At 49.2% G+C, this 20,752-nt stretch overlaps 9 protein-coding genes across 9 annotated transcripts; 3 read left to right on the top strand and 6 right to left on the bottom strand.

Annotated features, from left to right (window-relative positions):
* The first annotated feature begins 34 nt into the window (after positions 1 to 34).
* On the top strand, positions 35 to 1,286 carry V1518DRAFT_10783 (S-adenosyl-L-methionine-dependent methyltransferase). Its single transcript, XM_066900666.1, has 2 exons — positions 35 to 637; positions 690 to 1,286. The coding sequence occupies exons 1-2, from the start codon at positions 142 to 144 to the stop codon at positions 1,046 to 1,048; spliced, it is 855 nt and encodes a 284-aa protein (XP_066761818.1). The 5' UTR covers positions 35 to 141; the 3' UTR covers positions 1,049 to 1,286.
* A 122-nt stretch (positions 1,287 to 1,408) lies between these two features.
* V1518DRAFT_408521 (mitochondrial 18 KDa protein-domain-containing protein) lies at positions 1,409 to 2,583 on the bottom strand. The gene is made up of 4 exons (XM_066902145.1): positions 2,346 to 2,583; positions 2,085 to 2,231; positions 1,881 to 2,030; positions 1,409 to 1,818 (listed from the first exon to the last, which is right to left on the bottom strand). Exons 1-4 carry the CDS (start codon positions 2,469 to 2,471, stop codon positions 1,624 to 1,626), a joined length of 618 nt encoding a protein of 205 aa, XP_066761819.1. The 5' UTR covers positions 2,472 to 2,583; the 3' UTR covers positions 1,409 to 1,623.
* A 1,159-nt stretch (positions 2,584 to 3,742) lies between these two features.
* On the bottom strand, positions 3,743 to 6,140 carry V1518DRAFT_10796 (uncharacterized protein). The gene is made up of 4 exons (XM_066900667.1): positions 5,976 to 6,140; positions 5,208 to 5,905; positions 4,830 to 5,155; positions 3,743 to 4,777 (listed from the first exon to the last, which is right to left on the bottom strand). The coding sequence occupies exons 2-4, from the start codon at positions 5,874 to 5,876 to the stop codon at positions 3,781 to 3,783; spliced, it is 1,992 nt and encodes a 663-aa protein (XP_066761820.1). The 5' UTR covers positions 5,877 to 5,905; positions 5,976 to 6,140; the 3' UTR covers positions 3,743 to 3,780.
* A 97-nt stretch (positions 6,141 to 6,237) lies between these two features.
* Positions 6,238 to 8,780, bottom strand: V1518DRAFT_408530 (uncharacterized protein). Its single transcript, XM_066902146.1, has 2 exons — positions 8,291 to 8,780; positions 6,238 to 8,238 (listed from the first exon to the last, which is right to left on the bottom strand). The coding sequence occupies exons 1-2, from the start codon at positions 8,399 to 8,401 to the stop codon at positions 6,415 to 6,417; spliced, it is 1,935 nt and encodes a 644-aa protein (XP_066761821.1). The 5' UTR covers positions 8,402 to 8,780; the 3' UTR covers positions 6,238 to 6,414.
* A 95-nt stretch (positions 8,781 to 8,875) lies between these two features.
* V1518DRAFT_408532 (uncharacterized protein) lies at positions 8,876 to 9,868 on the bottom strand. Its single transcript, XM_066902147.1, has one exon. It carries the CDS (start codon positions 9,813 to 9,815, stop codon positions 8,937 to 8,939), a length of 879 nt encoding a protein of 292 aa, XP_066761822.1. The 5' UTR covers positions 9,816 to 9,868; the 3' UTR covers positions 8,876 to 8,936.
* Positions 9,869 to 9,986: 118 nt separating this feature from the next.
* V1518DRAFT_408533 (histone deacetylase domain-containing protein) lies at positions 9,987 to 12,370 on the top strand. The gene is made up of 2 exons (XM_066902148.1): positions 9,987 to 11,032; positions 11,088 to 12,370. Exons 1-2 carry the CDS (start codon positions 10,099 to 10,101, stop codon positions 12,221 to 12,223), a joined length of 2,070 nt encoding a protein of 689 aa, XP_066761823.1. The 5' UTR covers positions 9,987 to 10,098; the 3' UTR covers positions 12,224 to 12,370.
* V1518DRAFT_408537 (uncharacterized protein) lies at positions 12,256 to 13,421 on the bottom strand. The gene has a single exon (XM_066902149.1). The coding sequence runs from the start codon at positions 13,295 to 13,297 to the stop codon at positions 12,449 to 12,451; it is 849 nt and encodes a 282-aa protein (XP_066761824.1). The 5' UTR covers positions 13,298 to 13,421; the 3' UTR covers positions 12,256 to 12,448.
* A 914-nt stretch (positions 13,422 to 14,335) lies between these two features.
* On the top strand, positions 14,336 to 17,148 carry V1518DRAFT_10832 (uncharacterized protein). Its single transcript, XM_066900668.1, has 2 exons — positions 14,336 to 15,912; positions 15,967 to 17,148. The coding sequence occupies exons 1-2, from the start codon at positions 14,434 to 14,436 to the stop codon at positions 16,702 to 16,704; spliced, it is 2,217 nt and encodes a 738-aa protein (XP_066761825.1). The 5' UTR covers positions 14,336 to 14,433; the 3' UTR covers positions 16,705 to 17,148.
* On the bottom strand, positions 16,788 to 18,083 carry V1518DRAFT_408541 (D-isomer specific 2-hydroxyacid dehydrogenase). The gene is made up of 2 exons (XM_066902150.1): positions 17,162 to 18,083; positions 16,788 to 17,104 (listed from the first exon to the last, which is right to left on the bottom strand). Exons 1-2 carry the CDS (start codon positions 17,976 to 17,978, stop codon positions 16,914 to 16,916), a joined length of 1,008 nt encoding a protein of 335 aa, XP_066761826.1. The 5' UTR covers positions 17,979 to 18,083; the 3' UTR covers positions 16,788 to 16,913.
* Between the last annotated feature and the right edge of the window lie 2,669 nt (positions 18,084 to 20,752).

Here is a 20,752-nt window from a genome sequence, read left to right on the forward strand (position 1 = left end):
GGCACCGTGCTGTTGCTCCTCATGCCGCCGCGACTGTATTGATATCCGCCCGGCCTTTATAAGCGTGGCAGTCCTGTTTGCTGTATTAATCTCTTGTGAGCTGCTGGAGCCTCGTGAAATACAGCGCGAATTGCAATTGCCATGACTTCGTTCTCCGACTCCAGTTATGGCTCGAAAGCCTACGCGGATTTTCGCCCTTCATATCCTTCGAAGCTTTATACTGTTCTTCTTGATTACCACCAAGGCGCAAAAACTTTTGCAATTGACCAGGGATGCGGTCCTGGAACCGCCGCTCTTCCGCTTGCGGCTTATTTCACCAAAGTCATCGGTACTGATCCGTCTGCCGGCATGATCGAGCAAGCTACAAAGGCAGCGGCTGCGAAACATTTTACGAATGTCCAGTTCATGAAAAGTCCGGCTGAGGAGATACCTTTTGCGGCGAACGGTAGCGTGGATTTCATTTCCGCGTCTCAGGCAGCTCATTGGTTCGACCACGATAAGTGGTTCAATGAGACTGCTCGGGTGCTGAGACCGGGGGGAACGCTGACTTTTTTCGGATATTTGGATCACACTTACAAGAACAGTCCGATTGCCAACGAAATCATCCAAGAATTCAGTTACGGGAAAAATTATCTTGGTAAGTGAGTCATTAAATATTGACTGCGTGAATTATATTGACTATCTTACAGGACCTTATTGGGAGCCGGGCCGGTATATTTTACGCAACTTGTACAGGGACATACATCCGCCTACGTCTCTGTTCAGGGACATAGAGCGGCAGCTGTATATTCCTGGGCAAACGGATGAAGCTTTTCAGATGGTTGCGAAGACTATGACGCTTGCAGCTAGCGAGGAGTATGTGCGTACATGGAGCAGTTTTCACAACTGGTGTAAAGAACATCCAGGCGAAATTGCAAGAAGACACAACGGCGAAGGTGACATTGTTGATAGGTTGTTTGACCGACTCAGAGGCTCCACAGGTTGGACCGACAAGACTGTCTTGGAGATTGAGTGGTCTAGTGTTATTGCTCTCTGTCGGAGAAGATAGAGTGGTATGGAAGTGCATTCATGACTTATAAATTTTCTGGTCCGTTAGATAGATAGTTCCTCAAACAATTAGTTCGTTGACTGGGTTTGCTAGCGACAATGTTGGGGTTTGGTGTTCAGACGTTAAGTTACCTACGTAAGCTGTCTCTCGAGCAACGCGGCTGCTGCGCGACATCAAGTTAATCAGTGAGTAGGAGTTTTGCCCGTTAGTTAAATTAGTGCCAAGTTCACTAAATTCACGCTTTGGCGAGCTGTGTGCTAACTAAATGCCGTCGGAATCGTTGGCTAGGTCAACTAAAAAGTTGGTTGGACAACTAACTTTCATTTACTATCTAATTCGTATTAGTAACTAACATTTGAACTTGCTTTTCGCTTTCGTAAGAGGTCTACTTTAAGTTTTCTTAAAAAAAATTAATTGATCTAGGATATTGACTGTATACAGGGTACTGATAAAGAGGCGTTGCTTCGCATGCTCACAAATCCGTCGTCATCGCGAGGCTGTTATATCTTGGTGCTCGCGGTGAGCGATGTAGTATGATTGACGTCAGTCATGCATCTACAAATTGTGTTCAACGCTTAGAGTTCCTTCTTGCTGAAGTCACGATAAGCTTCCTTGCCTTTCTCAAAAGCCCATTCAACCGCATGCTCGACAGGCTCGTCAAACAGATACGGCAAAGCAGGAACAACCGCAAGACCAAGTCCAACAGGTCCCCAAGTGCGAAGCTTAACGTTCTTCATGTTCTTCATAGCCTGTCCAGAATAGCGCACAGTCTAGGTTTGAAATAGTTAGAACAAGCACCAGTGTCAGCTATTTCAGAACGGAAGTTACGCACTGAATGGATCGTGAACGCCGGCAGTCCCATACTGGCAATGCTCTGAAATATTCCCCGTTGCGCCATTGTTAGAGGCCAATTTGGCTTTTCTTCAGAGATGGCCTCGCCCTTAGCCTTCGCTTCTAGCCAGCTCTGCTCCTTGAGGTAGGTCTATCGCATTGTTAGCAGCTGTACCACGAAGAATCATGTCAATAAAGCCATTACCTTGTATCCCTCATAGGACACATCGCCCAAAACATATGCCCAGCTAATTCCATATGCAGTTGTAACGAACAGCGGCTTGACGATCGGTCGGAACGATTCGCCGATATCGGATGTATAGGCAACATATCGTTGAGTCGCCATCACGATCTATCTGATATATCAGAACCACACTTCTTCAGTTCAAGACAAACTGTCCAGTCATACAGTCTATTCAACAAATTAGATCAAATTTCTCTGCCAATACGGAACCGGCATACTCACTCGCAATCTGTTTGCGTATGCTGCATATCGCAGATTCGTCTCGGTACTTTCGGGAGCTTCGCCAGTAGCGATGTCGTGCGATACTTGCTCGACCTTCTTCTCGACTTTCTTCTCGATTCCCGACATGGTAGTATAATGCTAAGATCTAAAGGTATGACTTCCTCCTGCGTGGGGACGAGAAGGCGTAACAACAGACAGATCTGCTTAACGAGGTGTGGAAGTTGTACCCCACCGTCATCATTACAGATGCCGACCGCCGCACCCCGATGGCAAAACGCTTGGAACTTTGTGAACCTAAAGTTCGGCGACATTTCGGATCTGACAGACCGACTAGTCAACAACCAATTGGCCCTTCCCCGCTCCACCAGTCGAAGATCACCGTTGCAAAGGAGATGACAGGCAATACAGCGTACGTATGTGCTGCATGAAGCATCCTAGGTTCTTGGTTGTGCAGTATTAGTGGCAGGTACTTACTTATCTCAGAGCGTATTCGTGCCGTTGCTCCCAATTCGCTCTTGCAATCAGCCCTCCGCTACACAAATTGCCTAAACGAAGCCCTACGATATGCGTTGTTGATAGCCTTGTGATTCCACGCCATGATGAAAAATGTGCATTCAGTTTCTTGGCGGATCGCGACGAAAAGGCTACAATAGTGAAGCGGTACAGTCTTTGTCAAACTAAGTTGAGAATGGGTATTGTATACTGACAGATAGATCAGATCGGACGGTATAGCGGAACAATGGTTTATTTATCGATGTGTGAGATGTCGCCTACCAATCGCATACGATTCGGCTGAAAATGAAGCTCGTTATACATACGTCATACAAGGTGCATTGCGAGAACTCTCTACATGATCTATCTTCACTTTCTGTAGATGGCAAGTATCTCAACGAAGCAAATGATTCGGCCCTGTTATAGAAATGCGTTCTAAGACTCTATTTGACCGGATGCTGCACGGCTCTATGCTGGAACTGCGGGATATCGTGAGACTGCACAAACGAAGAGGAAGTTACTGCACGAGGTCAACAGAACGAGCGTATAGGCATATTCAAATCAGTTCTGATATGCCTGCGAGCAGCTGGCAACAGCGCAAAAAGTCTGAATCGTTGCCAGCTGAAGTCTTGTAAGCGGATACAAGCAATTAGTAATATAGAGTAATACTACATGTGCCACATCTCCCCTTCTCATGCTTGCTTCTCTGCTGCTGACACTACAAAATTGAAATATAAAAATGTATGGTACTGTACACATTTGCCGTTTAAATTCACAATGAAATTTTCGAAATGACTTACCATTGGATGTGCAATCTATCATAGCCCGCTTTAGATTCCCGCTAACGCTTTCATTCTTATTCCAATAATACATTCATGCGGCTTCGCATATTGATGCCATAGCTTGATCGCAGACCGCGGTGTCAAGGATAAAACCAAAATTATTAAAGTGCTGAATAATATGGCCCCAAAATCGGCTCTAGATCTTTCGGATCAACGGAAGTGCTGTGCCGGTAAATAAAACTCATTGTTGGATGATCGCGCGGTCTGAAGAGCAGATACGGGTGTTTCATTATGCCGGCCCTTGTAGTTGTCAATGATTTTAGTCGAACAATCTCCTCCTGTCCATCGCTAATTGCCTGGTCACACAGCGCCCCGTAATATTCATCAATTTTCGCGCCTCTCCTCTTTGCGTCAATAGACACTCCAAATAAGAGTTTCTTGCCCGTTTTCTCGATAATACTATCCAGTTCACCATTTGATTCAACAAGCAGACGCCGCTCTGCTTCGCAGAACGCACAGCTGCAGCCACTATATCCCTGTACATCTTGAGGAAAGTTCATACGCCATAGCTTCTCTGTGGCTTTCAATGCATCTTGAATGCACTTTCCGTTAGTCGTGGTCGCCGAGTCATCATGATTAACATGCGTTCCTTGCAGAACAAAGCACATAGACAAATAGTAAGATGGATTCAGCTGCATGGTGTGCCACGCAAAATCCGCATCCACAGGTGGAACCAAAATGCTGTTGGGATTTTCCCGCATTAAATGCCAAAATTGAAAAAATCGAACCATGGTACTATTAATCGTGTCACTCCGAAACGGTGATACAGAATATCCGTACGCATTCATGATATCTCCGAATCGACCTTCGCGCAACACTGCAGCCTGTAAATTGATTCCAAATTTACTGACATTATATTCATATGGTCGAAGTAGCCTTCTAATCATGATATCCACAGCTTCATACTTGGCTGAAGAACCCTTAGCCATATTTCGAGCCGCTCGTTCAGTCGCCTGTCGTATTTGCCGACGAATTGCATTCATTCCATCGCCTGGTTCGAGGACAAATTTTTGTATGTTCTCTAGTAAAATCTTGCTAGCGCCGTGGTTTGACATGTTCTGATTGTTAGTTAAGGTGATGTACTCAGATAGTTCTCCCCTTGTCTCGGTTAGCCCGTATTCTATGCAATGCCACAATCGATCATACGCACTTCAGAGGAAATCCAGTCTCGCGTAATCGCTTGAAATCCTTGGAAAACTGAAATGCACTCAACGAGTCTCGATTGATCACTGCACCACACTCATTGCAGTAATGTTCGAATTTTTCCTCTGCCCACCCATGGTGAAATGCCCCACACCAGTTGAGCTTGATGTCTGCACAATAACAGTGAGGACATGTTATAAACTTCGAAATATTGTCCAACTCGTTTTCGTATGCACAACCCGTGAGCGCCTCGAAATTTGTAATAGATGACAGAGGGACATCATAAATATATCGATATATGACAGCATGACTTGCTCTCCGAATAACCTGAGACTAGATCAAAATTAGAAAAAGACGTACCAAAAGAATTATTCGCTTCACTCACTATTTCCGCCCACGGAAATGGCATGTGAAGAAACATCGCCGCCCGTCCAGACCTGATACAGTCTTCCCAATACATCTGGGGATGAAGCATATGTGCATGCCACACCATGAGCACATCAACCGGTGGTAATGTATCAATAGTAATCGGAGAAGCCTGGCCCCCGAGAAATTGGAAGTTATCGGGGTCAACGTCTGAGGCGGGTAGTGAGTCGAACCATCGTGTATACCGTTCCACCGCACGAGAAATATAAATATACCATCTGATCTGAAAAGGCAGCGTAAGCTTCTCTCCGAAGCTAAATGCGGTTGAGTCAAACACTTTCGACATGTCGTTCTTGGTGTATGAGTTATATACTCCAAACAGGCCGTCTCTGTTCTCGACCGACTTGCGGACGCACATGAACAAATTCAGCAGGTCCAAATGCGTGGTCAATTGAGCCTCGTTACAATAGCCATCAACTGGGATTAAATTGAAGACGTTGCTTGGTGCATTCTGGAGAAAAGCGGCGGAAGCATCTTGGTGTCCAGTCAAGTTACGCTCGCGGAGAGCTTGCTGGACCCGTTTCGACAGTTCAGCTGCCTTGACCGGGTCATTGCAATTCGCCTTGAGAACGTCAAATGCTGTGCTTAAAACTGTCTCTGCAAAATCATCTCCATTTCGAATTCCCATTTGCTATTATGCCGTTTCGATTTTATAGCCTAAATTACCGGTAGGCTAAATCAGACTACACTGTTTCAGAAAGCGCTTCAATACTCACTTACACAATGCCTTTGAAGATATATTCGAACAGATGTCTGTTAAACACGGTGAACCTGTTGATATAGATAATGATTGAGAGCTGAAAGCTATACCGCGGTACAGCTGAAGTGACTCAATTGCGAAGAGGTCGCGAGTAGGTTGAGTAAGCTCTGTCCACGGCGCCTTGTTAAACAAGGTTTGAATTTTACACTGTACGCGAGTTTACGGAGTTTGATAGCAATGATCAACAGCACGGGCCCGACGACATTTCGGCTCCTTCCGGCTTTCAAGGTGAATGGGTACCATAATCAATTATCGAGCAGCATGGATCGAAATATCCTAGGACAGTACTGGTGACTTACCAATCGCAAACACCGGACACTCTATAGTTACTAAATAGATATGGAATACATTTCAAGAAGTACGGATCTCTCACTGTAGCAATACAGAGTATACAAAGATAAATAAACTATTTTGCCGGTAAAGGAAAAACGAACGCTTCCGAGTATTTCTCATATTCAGACGTCCGTGCCTTGAGAGCCGCCGTCTTAGCCTCGTCCAAACCAGACACAATCCCAGCCTTGGGCAAGAAGTACTTTGGAGCATAAGCCTTATACTCATTCCCGCCCAACGCTTTCTGTTCTTCTGGGCTGAAGTTCCGAGTCATAGAAGCAACTGCCTGCTTTGTTTCTTCTCTCGCGGTTGGCTCCACAAATGGCCGCGGGATTGAAAATAACGGCCTAGGATTAGATGTCTTCTCCGGCTCGGGTTGCTTCGCCGCCGTCGATCCGACGTTGAAAGTCGAAAGATTAGCAACTCTAGTTTCCTTAATGGCATCCTTGTTGTCATACGAAGGACTGACTGGCGGGCTCATGACTGTGCTTTGACGTAGGGTCGACGGCCGAGAGGGCTTAAACGTGCCTTGGAAATTGAATCCACCGGCGGACGCGACCAGTAAATCAGAAGCCTGAGAGGAGGATCTTGTCGGTGTATCCGATACAGGATGAGCAGATACTGGCATTGGCGCAGGTTTCAGAGGGACAGTTTGCTCCTTTGTCGGTGTTGCTGATGCCACGGCACTTTGGAATGCCGCGACAGATGCCTCACGCGAGCTTCTATCTTCCATTGGTAGAGACTTTTCGATATCGTCGATAACTCGTCTCTTCTTCTTGGCAGAAGGCTTCAAACCGAAAACCGACTCTTGCCGTGCATTCTTTCGTCGAGGCGACGATCTAGAAGTCGGAGATGCAGCATAAGGATTCAAGAAGGCTTTCATGGCCGGATCAATAGCCCTCTCGCGGTCTTCTTCGAGTATCGTCGCAACTTCTGGTGCACTGCCAACCGGAGATATTAAAGACAGAAGTGTTGTGGCGGTGTGTGACAATCTCTTTGGAGTGTTGGATGCCGAAGCTGCGACTTTAGCATCCGGAGTGGGTGCTGGTGGCGACGGCACCGACGGACTGGCAAGATTCTTCAATTCAACCTTCTCGCTTGATTCAATAGCCTTAATTAGTCGTGACGAGCTCGTTGAACTGACCAAGCCCCGCGACTTGAAAGGCATTGAAAGAGACGGCAAAGGCGAGTCCCAAGCAGGCGGGTGTTGCTTAGCCGGCACAGGTTGACGAGTCGATCGCGGTGTGTAAACGGGTGTGTATCGGGGTGCTTTGACATTCAACGTATGAGCTCGTGGAGTGACCATGGACCGTTGTGGTGTTGCGAAATGTGGTCGAGACGGAAATAACTCATCATAGCGCGAATAGCTCGATGGCGATGAGTGGTGAATTATAGGAGCCATGCTGCTTGTCAGTATATCTGACGTCGCATTTTCGCCAAGCTGCTGAGTGCAAGCCTGCTTCAAGAGTGCCATAACACCCTCCATCTCCATGTCAGACAACGACGAATCTCCCTTCGTCGCGAAAAACTCAGCGAGCCGCTGATTTGGAGATTCCTTTACCGATGACTCATTTCCAGATGTTCCCATCCGTGGAGTAAATGTGAATGGCTCTAGAGACTTCGAAGCAGTCGGCGTAGCTGGTTGCTGTGCCGTCCGCAGTGGTGAAAACAAATGAGGAAGATATCTGCTCGAAGATGAGGACTGACTGTCCACTAACACCGGAGAGTCTGAGGTTACGTTCGCGATGGGTGCAGTGATAGCATTCTGAAATTTGCTTGAAAGCTGCGCAGAATCATCTTTCGTATCAGCTGCCTCTAAAGTCGAGGCTGATTGCTGGTGAGATGACCAGCGCGAAGGGGTGAACATGGAGACCACTTTCGAAAATATGCTTCCCGGCGTCTACAATATGTTAGTAAACCAAACCAAACAAATGCCTCAAATTATTATTTACCTGTGGCTCGCGAAACGATTCTCGCGCAGGCGTTTGCGGGATAATATTGGATCGAGCATACGGCTTTGGTCGAAGCTGAGCTGAACGTGTCTTTGGCGCCTTCCGATCCATGTTGTCGGCACGAAACTAACAAAACCAGTCCGCGGTCTCACAAACAAATACGTCAAATGCCAATATGTAATACAACACGCGTAAATGTTCCGTCGCTGCAAAGCAGGATGCAGTTACAAATGTGAGGTTAAACTATGGTACGAACGTTATTGGAGAAGAGCGCATGTTGATTTGGATCACGTGAACCTGCAACAACCAAATTGTGATTCCGGCATAAATTTTGGTCGCACACATGCACGACGATGTGCATATGCAAATGTCGTCGAGTTCATGACGGTTCGACCGTCCGTCGACTCTTTGTCGACTTAGGGCGCTCTCGCGCTCTAGAGAATTCTGTTTCCCAGCGCTTCATGACGCATCCTGCTTAGCAGATGTCGTGATGTGGACGATGGAACAGAGCTGTGATGACAGGGGACGTCCGCGGTCTGTACTGGTAGAGCAGTGCGGATTCAATGTACACTGTCAGATCAATGGCTCTATATCAACTTCGGGATGGGCACCGCAGAGATTCATTTTATATTCACTTATTGGGTTATCACAGTGAAGATACAAAAGCTAGAATGGCATCAAGCGCATCCTCCATTGATGTCTCCTCTGACCCTTTTCCTAGATTGTGCGTGGCCCCTTTCACCACCTGGCTCACATCGCTCCAAATACCAGGCTTTGTTGCAGCTTTCCATCTGGATACTAAAGCTGTCTTGTCCACGGATAATGGTACATATTCATCCGAACCCGAGTACAATACCAAAACTGGGACATCAATGACGCCGAATGTAGATTTGAGGTGCTCCTGTTCTATATCTGAAGAGAAGAAGTCATCATCGCCCAGCTTCGTTGCAAGGGAAACCCATCGAGATGCCGAAATGGGAGTATCCAAAAATTTCTTAGCAAACTTTTGAGGGAGAACTTCATCACCCTTCCCGGTTGTCGTGTACGTTATCGCCTCAGCCAACAAGTCTGCGTACAGTTCGGGCATCAGGACCTGCATAGCTTCGCGATCTGAGACTGGTGCTTGCATTATACCTCCAGATATACGCGCAGCAGAAGACGAAGGTGCATGCCGTGTTAGATAATAAATTGTGTCCTGACTGCCCGTTGAATGTCCCATGAGGACGACTTTGCCATGTCGCAAGCCGCTGAAGTAGGTGACAGCGTCGTCGATCTCAGAAGCGTCCCGCGCAAGCGAGCCGGTTCCCCAGCCACGGTATGAAGAAGAAATCAGAAGCTGTGAGCAACCCCATCCAATCGTATCAAGCTTTGCAGCAAGAGGCGAAACATAAGGAACCGTCAACAGGCCATCGCCGAGACCGCCAACGAAGAGAAGCACATTGGCGTGGGGAGTACCACTGGACGTAGCAAATTCGAAAGCAACGAGTCTGTTGTTGTATTTATGAAGCAAACCAGGAGCAGACATGTTTGGGGTCTTGCACAAGACTGCTTGACTTTACTACGAGAATATTGGCTGTTTGCCCCACGCTGGTCATGATCTATCCCATGGTTCTCGGTAATGGCAGCGGCACGTGATAAACGCGCCGCTGTCTTGTTTTGGACGCGGATCCGCGTCCGCAACGCGTCTGCAGTTTGTCTCGTGAGAGACCCCTTTCCCGCAAGTTTGTGACCACTCCATCACAGCTACTTCGGAAAAATTATTGGAAGTGCACAGTCCACGATTTAACAATTTAATTTAAGGACAGGAGATGGCTTCATCAGAGCACAAGTCTTCGGATGCTACATCACAACAACATGCCCCGTTCCCATCGTTCTCGTTCACGGATCTACTCAACTCAGATGGATCCGGTGCTGCATATGGCGATCAATACTCCCATGCAAATGACGCCATGCGCGAAGCAGAACAGGTGTTCTTGGACCAGGCAATGTCGGAAATGTCGGATGAATTCATGCAAAAGATCCTGTCGGAGCAGCCATTGATACCGAATGAGCTCGTGCATCAACTTTGGAACCCGTCAATACCGATACAGTTTGAGAGCGATCTAGGACACGACCCGTTGGCAGTACTTACAGATCCGTCTTTCACTGCAATAGACGACTTGGACGTGCTTACTGACAACTTGTCTTCTCACATCGCGAACCTAAATCTTGATCAAGAACACATTAACGAGGAAAGACCAAAATCTTCTTCGACTTCAGAACCAGCGACTTCAGATAGCTCGGACAAGACTCTGGTGCTGCTATCGCCGCTGTCTTATCTGCATGCTTTCTCACGTAAATGGGTCGCAAAACGGTATTTAGCGTCTATTGTCGAACGGCCACAGAGACTTACCGCAGCAGCCATTGGCATCAGTGCAGCAATCGTGTTATTGGGAGCAGAGAATTTTGTTTTGGAGTCGTCTACGCGCACAACACCATTATCATCTGCCGACCATGTGAAGAAGATTCACGGGTCTCAGTGGCCTGGCAGACTGCGACAGCTGTGTTTGAATGCAGGCGATAAGCTGAAGGCAAATGAAATCGAAGTTCCCGATGATTGGAATTCTGGTGATATATATCTCAGCGAAGGCACTATAACGGCTCTGGAAGGAGTTGTCGGTGCTGTCGAAACAGGAATCGACGCCGTGTTCGACGACCGCGATTCAAGCGTGAAACGGTGTTTCATTTCGGTGCGACCTCCAGGTACGAGCCCGTCTGCAGGAGTTATGGCTATACTGAATTCTAACCCAACATACAGGCCATCATTCTCATCCATGTACTCCCTCAGGGTTCTGCTTGATCAATAATGTTCACGTGGGAATCCAATATGCGGGAGCCAAGCATGGCCTCACTCATGCGATTATTCTTGACTTTGATTTACATCACGGTGACGGCAGCCAGGATATCTGTTGGAAGCTGTCTGGTATGGAAGACCAGAACGATGAGTTTTACGCAGACGGCGAAGCGGATACAAAAGCGAGTGCTTCCGACGGACCTAAAATTGGGTATTTTTCGATGCACGACATCAATTCATTTCCAACGGAGGTGGACTATGCAAGTCCAGAGCATATCAAGAATGCATCCACTTGCGTCATGGCGCATAATCTGTGTATATGGAATGTCCATCTAGAGCCGTACTCGACAAAGGAAGAATACGACCAGCTTTATTCTTCTCATTATTCGGAATTGTTTGCAAGAGCTCGCAAGTTCTTGTTGCAGCAGAGGTCATATGCGGTCAAGAATGAGAGTCCTTTCAAGGCTGGTGTATTTTTGTCATCGGGCTTTGATGCATCAGAGTATGAAGACAAGGGCATGCAGCGACATGGAGTACATCTTCCGGTATCATTTTACTCACAATTTACGCGTGATAGTGTCAAATTGGCGGACGAATTCTGCGAGGGGCGAGTAGTGTCATTACTGGAAGGCGGGTATTCAGATGCCGCTATCTGTAGCGGTGTCATGTCACATCTCGTCGGATTACAAGGCGGTGAATGGAAGGACGAGTATGGAAGCAAGCAAGTTGTGACACAGCTAGTGAAAGGCTGCAAGCCTAACTGGGCTATGCCAAAGACAGCAGCGGCTAAAGAGGCCTGGTTTAATCGTGCAATTGCTCTAGGACGGCCATTTACACCGGATGGTGCCGCTTACAACAACCGAAGTACTATAGCGACAGCAGACGCAACTCCAACTGGCAGAATGAATTTACGAGAAAGGAGGAGTACGCCAGTGTATCTTCAAAGTCCGCGGACTACATCCAGAGTTGCGTCTCCCTTAGTAAAGAAGACAACTGAGCAAAAATATGACGACGACAAATACAATGCTCATACGAGCCCTGCAGATCGTGCGAATGTCGCCGATGTGGCGCAGCAGATGGAAGAAACGCACATAATTTAAGGATTGGTGGGAATGCGGTGTTTTTGGTTTCCTCTAGTTGGTTTGTACGTTATAAGAAATGACATGTAATATTAAGCTGTAATTCAATAGGCGCCTCTGAGATTCACATATATTTTGCTTTACAATAATAATTGATCACTTTCCAGCATTCCGCTACAAACCGCCACGCCATGTGTTGTCGTTCAAGTCGTTAAAAGTTATGTTGGACATTTCAATAGTTTCGGTTTAGCCAACAAGTGGCGTCTCTTCGTTTGCAACAGGCATCACCCGGTCCAACATATCTTGCGCACTTCCCGGAGAGCGATGCCATAAACCTCGGAACCCCGACGTAAACATCGTGACGCCCGCTTCAACCGTTATAACAAGGGCAATGACGATAGCAAAAATCCACTGCAGCGCAATGACTTTGACCAAGATCTGCTGCACGGCAATACCCCACGTCAGGAAAGCTGACGCGTAGGCAAATCCCCAGTCAGCAAAAACGATCAATGCGCCGCTCGGAACTACAAAGAAGATCCAGATGAATATGTTCGCAACGATACGGCCGAAGAGGTCATGGCTGTGTACCGCAATTGCACCGGTCCAGAACAGCGTGAACAGAGCCCACGCAAATGGAAGAGCGGACACGGAATAGTGAATCGTGAAATACCGAAGAGGCGGCTCAAGATGCTGGGTTCTGCCAGACCAGTACAAGGCACCGATCAACAAAAAATTCAGCGCGACTGCAATTTCTGCGATAACGAAGTGCTGATGAGCAAGCAGAACTGTCCAAACAAAGTGTAGCACATTGAAGGTCGAAAGGTAGTTTGTGACGAGTAGCGAATCCTTCTTCGCATCGTCAGTACCGTAAAACAGTTGATGCAAGAACGCAATCTGTGCGAGATATTCAGCACACCAGAACAGGAGCAAGAAGACGAAATTTGCACTGAACGGCGTAGACTCGAGATGGAACGAATCGGCTTGGTGGCCACCCGCCACGCCTTGCCCGCCAAGATAGTAAAAACTGGTGATCAGTGCGAGAATAAACGACAGTAAGGTGACGATTTTCTGCCCTTCCAAGCTTGGTGTAGCCATAGTCAAAGATCTCGAAGATGGGTGATAGTATAGAGATCAGATTCTGCGGACCTGTTTCGTTGAGAACGTCAGAGATGGAGTTGGTATAGGAGTGACAGCGGATCAGTCAAAATATAAGTAGTCCGGCATAATTAATGAACGACGTGGGGTGTCGTTGATCTGCCATTGCAGAGAAAGAGCGACGACGTCATCGAAATTTTTGGCGATCAGCAGCGGCGGGCCCCGGCAAGCTGCTCCGACATCGGGAAGATCCGTACAGTTTATGCAACTCCGTGACTAGTGTGTAGCAATACGTGACGCAGGAAGCTGTATTCTGGTGACCGCAACACGAATCCGCATGACATCTACCTTGTCTACTTAGAATATAGTCGCTGTTTAAAATGGGAATTACGACCAATATGACTTCGACAAATCCAGGCCACATGGCTTGAAGTGATGACAATGGTGCTAATCGACGGTCTTCGAGTCGAGTTCTAAACTTCTGACTCGGCTCATCTCTCTTCACAAGGGCGGAGGGGCCTCAGGGCGCTGTGTGGCTGGTGCGGCCGTGACTGCAGGACGGAAACTCAGAAGGTTGGTTAGCCTGGGTCATACAGTGCAGCAAGCAGTCCCTGTCCTTCTTGGCCGGTAGAACTTGTTAGAGCCCGTTGGCGGCAGGCTAGACAGGTTTGAGATGGCTCGAAACAAATGCCAAGCTTCATCATGAGCTCCGCTGCCTAAGTTCGTTCTCTTACAACTGGTCCTGGCCCTGAACTTGCGCTGCGCGTAGAGATCTGGCTGTTACCGCCGGCAGGCAGAGAACGTGACCGACACAAGCACCTTGACTGCTGATGTCGGGGCGAAGCAAAACTTCTTCGCGAGTCGGGACACTTCCCAAACCCCGGGCCCACTTTGCTTGCCAACCCGACCCGCACCCAACCCAACCCTGTCGGGCCTCATCGCGCTCAGCCAAAGTCTCAACACTGTCAACCGTCGAAGCGTCTGTTCGCGCCGATCTGCTGCGTACGCGAGTTCTACGCGACCGACTTTGCTTCCCCTGGATTTTTGGATCCTCTGTTCTTCGCGCGTTATTGTCGTTGCACGCTCGTGATTGTTGTTGACAAGTGGATCCCCGACCACCCCCACCCCCCCGCAAAATGAGCTATTCAAGGCCTCATCTTCAGCATCAACTACTGAATCAGTCGCCTGGATCTACTCAGCAACCGCAGCCCCCATCTTTATTGGGCTCGCACCAGCTCGGTCACGGTCATGGTCATCACCTTCAGCAAGGAGGTGTCCCTCAGCTGCAAATGCCGATGCAGCAGCAAATGCAGCACTTACAGTCACCGAATCCACAGCAGCAGCAGCAACAGCAACAGCAACAGCAGCAACAGCAGCAAATGCAGCAACAGCAGCGCCTGCCTGTGTTGACGCACCCGCTACGACAGCAGGGTCCGCCTCCTTCACAACAACCGTCATACTCCAATGCGCCACAGCCGTCTCAGCAATCTCACGGCCAGTCTGATCCGTCAGCATCGTCTGGAGGCAAGAAGAAGTTGCAGCAGTCTTGGGTTTGGAAGTATTTCTCAAAGATCCAAAGTACAGACGGTATCATGTACGCTGTGTGTCAGCTACCTGCATCGTCGCAACCTTCAAACAGCAAGAAGCGTGGACGAGGGAGGGACGGCCCGGACGACGACGACGAAGGGGTGGACGACGAGGACGTTATGGCAATGGACGGCATGCATCATTCTGCCCAGCGAGGCGACTACATGCGAGACGTCATGTCGGTGGATGGCCGCGGTGGTGGTGTCTCTGCCGGCGGTAACGGACCGGTAGGCAATCATAACGGCGATCCAAACTTGATTGGCGGCCACAAGTGCAACTCGCAGTACAAGTATATTCAGGGCACTAAGAATTTGATTCGGCATCTTGTTCGGACTCACAACATTTTCAAGACTACTGCGACGCAAACTGCACATGAAATGGCAGTCATGGCCGCGGCGGCGAACTCTGGCCAGTTTTATGATGATCAGCAACGTGGCGTTTCCAATGGACCTCCAGGCGCTGTTGCACGACAGACTCCTGACGCTAGATATTCCTGGATGACAGCCGATCCCCTCTCTGCCAATGTGTCATCGTTCATCGTCGCAGCAGCAGCTTCATCTACTCCGTATATGATCCCGGACGGTCAATCGCCATCAACGGGGCCCGCGCTGGTCGCGCCTACATCCAACAAGTTGAAGCATTGGAGTGACGAGGAGCTTATCGTACTACTTCAGGCGCACCATGATGTGCGCACTGCCCGCGGCTCAGAGGCGGAATACCTTCCACTGGACGATTTGGTTGAAGATACCTATACCGCATTTTGTGCGAGACAAGAACAGATGGCTCACCAACAGCACCAACAACATCCCAATGATGATGAGCCATACGAAACGACGGTACGCCGACCCGCAAAGGCTGTGTATGATAAATTATACGGACTTGTATCAAGTTACAAGTTCATTACGGATTATGAAGACGACCGAATTAGCAGAGAGAGGAATGCTCTAGGAACAGCGATGATTTCAATGAAAAAGCCGTGGTGGGATCTGGCTCCGTCCGACCATCGAAGAATTCTTGGGAAGAACAGGGCATGTTTAGATCATTTGATGGTGCTCTGTGATATAAACACTAACATTTTTTAGACGTGGCTTAGCAAAGATGTGTACAACAGAGTTGCGATTTTGATGCCGTCGTCCTTGTTGCGTCGAAACGGGACGCGTCCTTCGAGACGCGGTGATGACTCGAGCAGCGATCTCTCCGATTCAGAGACGCAACTTAGACCACTGCCACAGGTACAAACGCCGATTATACCAAGTTCAACTGGTACTAGGCGCAGCAAGCGAACCAGGATGTCTCTGGGGAATATGCAGGCGACCGCAGTTCCGATACCGCAGCAGCATATGCATATGCAACAGCCACAGCCGATGCAACAGCTGCCGCCTCCTACTCCACAGCAACAGCTGCCACCGCCGCCTCCACCACAACCGCAGCCGCCGCAGGCACAACCGCAACACCAACACCCGCAAAATCAGCTTCAGCAGCTCCAGCAACACCAACAACAACCCCAAATGGTACAAGGTGCGCCAGTGCAATCTCGAAGTATGAGAACTCAGTCGATTTTGCGTTCAATCGCTTTGGTTTTGAATAACGCGGATGATGATGACGAGGGTGGTCTTGGCGGTCTTGGCGACAGCACAGGAGATGACGGAAACTTGGGCGGTCGTCAGAGAGGGAATATGATTGACCCGAGCTTGTTTGAACGACAATTGTTGACAGAGCAAGAACGGCAAACTGGATTGTTACGTACAATTGTGGATCAGCAATCCCGGTTGATGAGTGCTCTGGAGCAGACTTTGCGTCATCTTGACAACCGGGCTTGAGCTGCTTTCGACATAAGCTATCCGATTAAATCTTGGCTAATTTTTCTTGGATAGATTGTGTGACTATTGGAACTTGAAGTGTTGTACTTGTAGTATAGTCCAATTTTGTGTATTATTATTATTATCATGAATGTGTGTTTAATCCAATGCTGGTAGCTGAGGTCTATCATTAAACAAAATTGCTACTTGCGAACACCATGATATAAAATTTATTTGCCCTCCTGCAAGAATGCGGTCTCTGGGGTGACGGAAATCATTTTGCCTGTGGTCAGGGCGGACCGAATGTTGTCAATAACCTTGATCTCCATCTTGGTGCGGGATTCTACGGTGTGAGTGCCCAAGTGAGGCAGTAGCATAACGTTCTCGTTGGCTAGTAGCCCGGGGTGAATAACAGGCTCGTCTGCAGGACAGTCAGTGGTACGCTCAGACGGCGCAAACAAACGAGAAAATGACATACCCTCAAACACATCAAGACCGGCACAGGCAACCTTGCCGCTCGCAAGAGCCTCGACAAGCGCAGCCTCATCAATGACAGCACCACGGGCAGTGTTGGTGATGATAACGCCGTCTTTCATTTTAGCGAAGGTCTCCTTGTTGATGATGTGTCTGGTGTGCTCGTTCAGCGGCAGGTTGAGCGACAAGACGTCGCTAGTGGCGATGATCTCGTCAAAGCTGACATACTTTGCACCAGCAGCGAGCTCTGGAGACAGAGGCTTGCGGTTATGGTATTGGACTTCCATATCAAAACCCTCCGCCCGCTGCTTCAGCGCGCGGCCAATGCCGCCCATGCCAATGATGCCAAGGACCTTACCCTCAGGGTCATGGGCAAGCGGAACGCCGCTGTTCCATTTGCCCTGACGAAGATTGCCGAGGGCCTTGTTAAAGCCACGCAGAGCGCCGAGAATCAGGAACATGTTCGTGTCCGCAGTGGCATCGTCAACAGATCCGGGTGTGTTGGAGACTAAAATGCCACGAGCAGCGCACGCAGCAACGTCGATCATGTCGTAGCCGGCACCATGGTGCGAAATGTATTTGACGGTGCTGGGCATCGCGTCAATGAACTCCTTGTCCATAACGCCAGCGGAAGGCGTGCTGTGAGTGTGGAAAATCGCAACTAGGTTGTCATGGTACAGGCCACCGGGTGCGAATTTGGCGAGCAGTTCCGCCTTGGAGGCCGACTCGTCGACCTCAAGCTTGGCGATGCTAGACAGAGAATTCCACTGCGGGTGTGCAAACACGAGCTGTCCAGTAAGAAGAACGCGGGGAAGAGCCATCGTGATGATACTAAAAAGTAACTAGCTTTATTACCGCTAATTGCGAGGAGAGGAAGGTGTAGATGGCCGACCACGAGTGGACGACCTCATGTCGCCTTGTTATATCCGAGTGGTGCGGCTTAAAGAGGTCACAGCGGATGCATTTTGCGAATGTGTGGGGGGACATCCAGCGACGACTTCCGCGGGGGTAAACCCCACGCTGTCCCACATTTTCTAGGGAAGAATTGCGGAGAAAGAAACAGGCAGAAGAATCGGCTATAACTAGCTATCGAAAAGGTATGCTGATTGGGCAGCCTTGGGCATCTTACCGATCGCGTTCGCAGCAGGTCAAAAAGTGGGGGGCACGATGGTTAGCCCCCGCCGCCAGCGCCATCTGCATCCTGTTAACTGCACAAGCTGTCGGTTTTCGACGCATAGGTAACTGCCCTCTTTGGATCATTTGACCAGGTCAAGAAATTTGAAAATGACTAGCGTACGGACAAGACGACACCGAAGGCTGGATACGCAGTGGGGGTCCGCTCTTAACGAAGTGCTAGAGCGCAGGTGCAACGATCCGAATCCTCCGAACCCCATGATTGCCCCGCAATTGATATACGTGGACGAGTTGAAGCGCTGCCTCGCATGTCTGCTCTCTTATTTGATGGTTCATGGCCGTGCCACATAGAAATGTAGGCGTCTAAGCGTCAAGTTGCGAAGGGCGCTGCCTGTACGCACTCTACCGCGTAATATGTACCCCTTTCTCGCCTACATTGGCCCTTGACAGAGACTGTACACAACAGTTTAGCAAGTCCACAGACCGGTTCTTAGATCTGACAACTCACTGATAACAGTAGACTATTACATATTTATTTTTTGGACGAAATAACAGCACAGAGGCGACTTCACGTTCCAGCGCTGCTCCCAAGTCTCAGTTCAAGTTGAGTCGCCAGCTTGGTAGCCAGTTGAGAGGTTGTAGAAACGTGTGCGCGCTCAGCTTGTGAAATAGGGAACTGGCCCCGTCGTGAGAGTGAGATGCAAACTGCCGCGTAGCATGCACAGGAGCTGGGTCAAGCGCTTGTTCAGGCAGGTCGAGTTTAAAGCGCCGCAGGCCCGCAAGATTACAACAGTACACAGGCTCGCGTGGTTGAAAAAGCTCGCTTGTGAAAGTGGTTGGATACTTAGTTTGACGGAACGGTAGCGCTACAGCACGAAGGCAAACAGCGTTCATGGTTTGCCGAAGAGCAGGCTTTGCCGAGCGCTATTTTTACTGACGGGGCTTGACATCGACGAACGACGTCATGCTAACGAAGAGCGTCGCAAATTGTTGCCCCCATACAGATACTACTGACGGGAGTGTCTGTAGGGCTTGCGCTGCAAATGGTTATACTGCCTGAACACAAATTGATGATCACAACTTGGATGTCTTAGTGACTCGATCAGTTACTGAACAGGAGTCATCAGCCGCCAGTTGGTTAACAACAATAGACAGCACAAGATCGGTGGCGGCGCGCCGTGCAACGTTGCGATTTCACGATTTGGACGTGAGATCCGATCTCTGTTCCGCTCTCAGCGCCAACGCTCCGCAAAGCAAGTCTTCCAGAATCCGTGACTCTCTAGAAGCTGAAGAACCTGGGAAGCATTGCATAAGCTTATCTGGAGAGCTGCGCAGGCACTCGCCCCAGCTGTATATTGCAGACGTGTTAAACTTCACACTAAGGGCATGAGCCCGCGCATGATTGCGTCATGCTGCAGAGAAGCCGCGAACGGTCGCTACCTCCCAAAGATCTCTCTCTGCAGGGTTCTCTGCAAATTTCGGACTCCCGCCGCAAGTTTCCGGCACTCTTCGCGTTCACAGCTGACATGATCAAGCCGCAGCACAGGCCCAAATCCCGCAAAAAATTTTGCTGGTTTCACTGCTTCACATCGCCAACCAATTAAATTCGTTGGCGGACTCTGGCTCGGCGGTTAGCTGAATGCTGACGGTAGGTGACTGCTTGAGCTTCGTGCTCTCCATTACGCGGTAATCTTCCCGAACTTGCGCGGCTCGAGCCTCAAAAACTCTGCACTCCTTCTAGTAGTCAAACGCGAAACAGATGCAACATTTTTGAATGAGAGCTCTAAGATTGCGACGCGTATCAAGTCAGCTCTGCTACTGAGACACGTACAGTGTAACTAGCGGTAGGCACTAAAATCCCATACGGACCGCCCCACACTAGCACACAGATGGACGACAGTTTTAGAATTTAGACAGGGGAAAATGGCAACGTCAAGACAGCCGAACATTTTTGACGATGACAGCATAAGCGGAAGATCCGCCAAGTACGTCCGAAGTGCGGAATGGTCTTGTCGTGCCGTGGGGTTTGGAGCGAGCTCTTGACGCGTTCGTTTTGGCAGATAGATAGGTGTATACGGCGGTGGCTGCTGCGGTTAGAGTTCATCGCCGTCCGATGGCAATTTTAGGTGATGCAGCGCTGCCTTCGAGTTCGAGAAGAAGCACAGCTTCGTCATTCGTGCGGCGTACCGGGAGATCCAACAACCCAAGAGGGCAGGAGAGACCAGGGCCGAAGACCAAGCCGTTGTGCCGTTGTGGCAACAAGGCGATTCCGCAAATATCCATAGAGGTGGGGAGCGTGCTGGGCAGCATTAAATGTTCTTTTTGCCTGAGCGCGTCAGTCAGACGACCGCGAAGTTCCTGGCGCCATGTCTGAACAGCTGTTACAAAACATCGCCGATACCGCGGACGCGCCGGTTCAGGTAAGCGCGCGGTTAAACGACGCAGTCCTGACTTGCGTGGT

This window comes from Limtongia smithiae (assembly GCF_038497785.1).
Source record: "Limtongia smithiae strain NRRL Y-17922 unplaced genomic scaffold V1518scaffold_1, whole genome shotgun sequence".
Lineage (NCBI taxonomy): Eukaryota > Fungi > Ascomycota > Lipomycetes > Lipomycetales > Lipomycetaceae > Limtongia > Limtongia smithiae.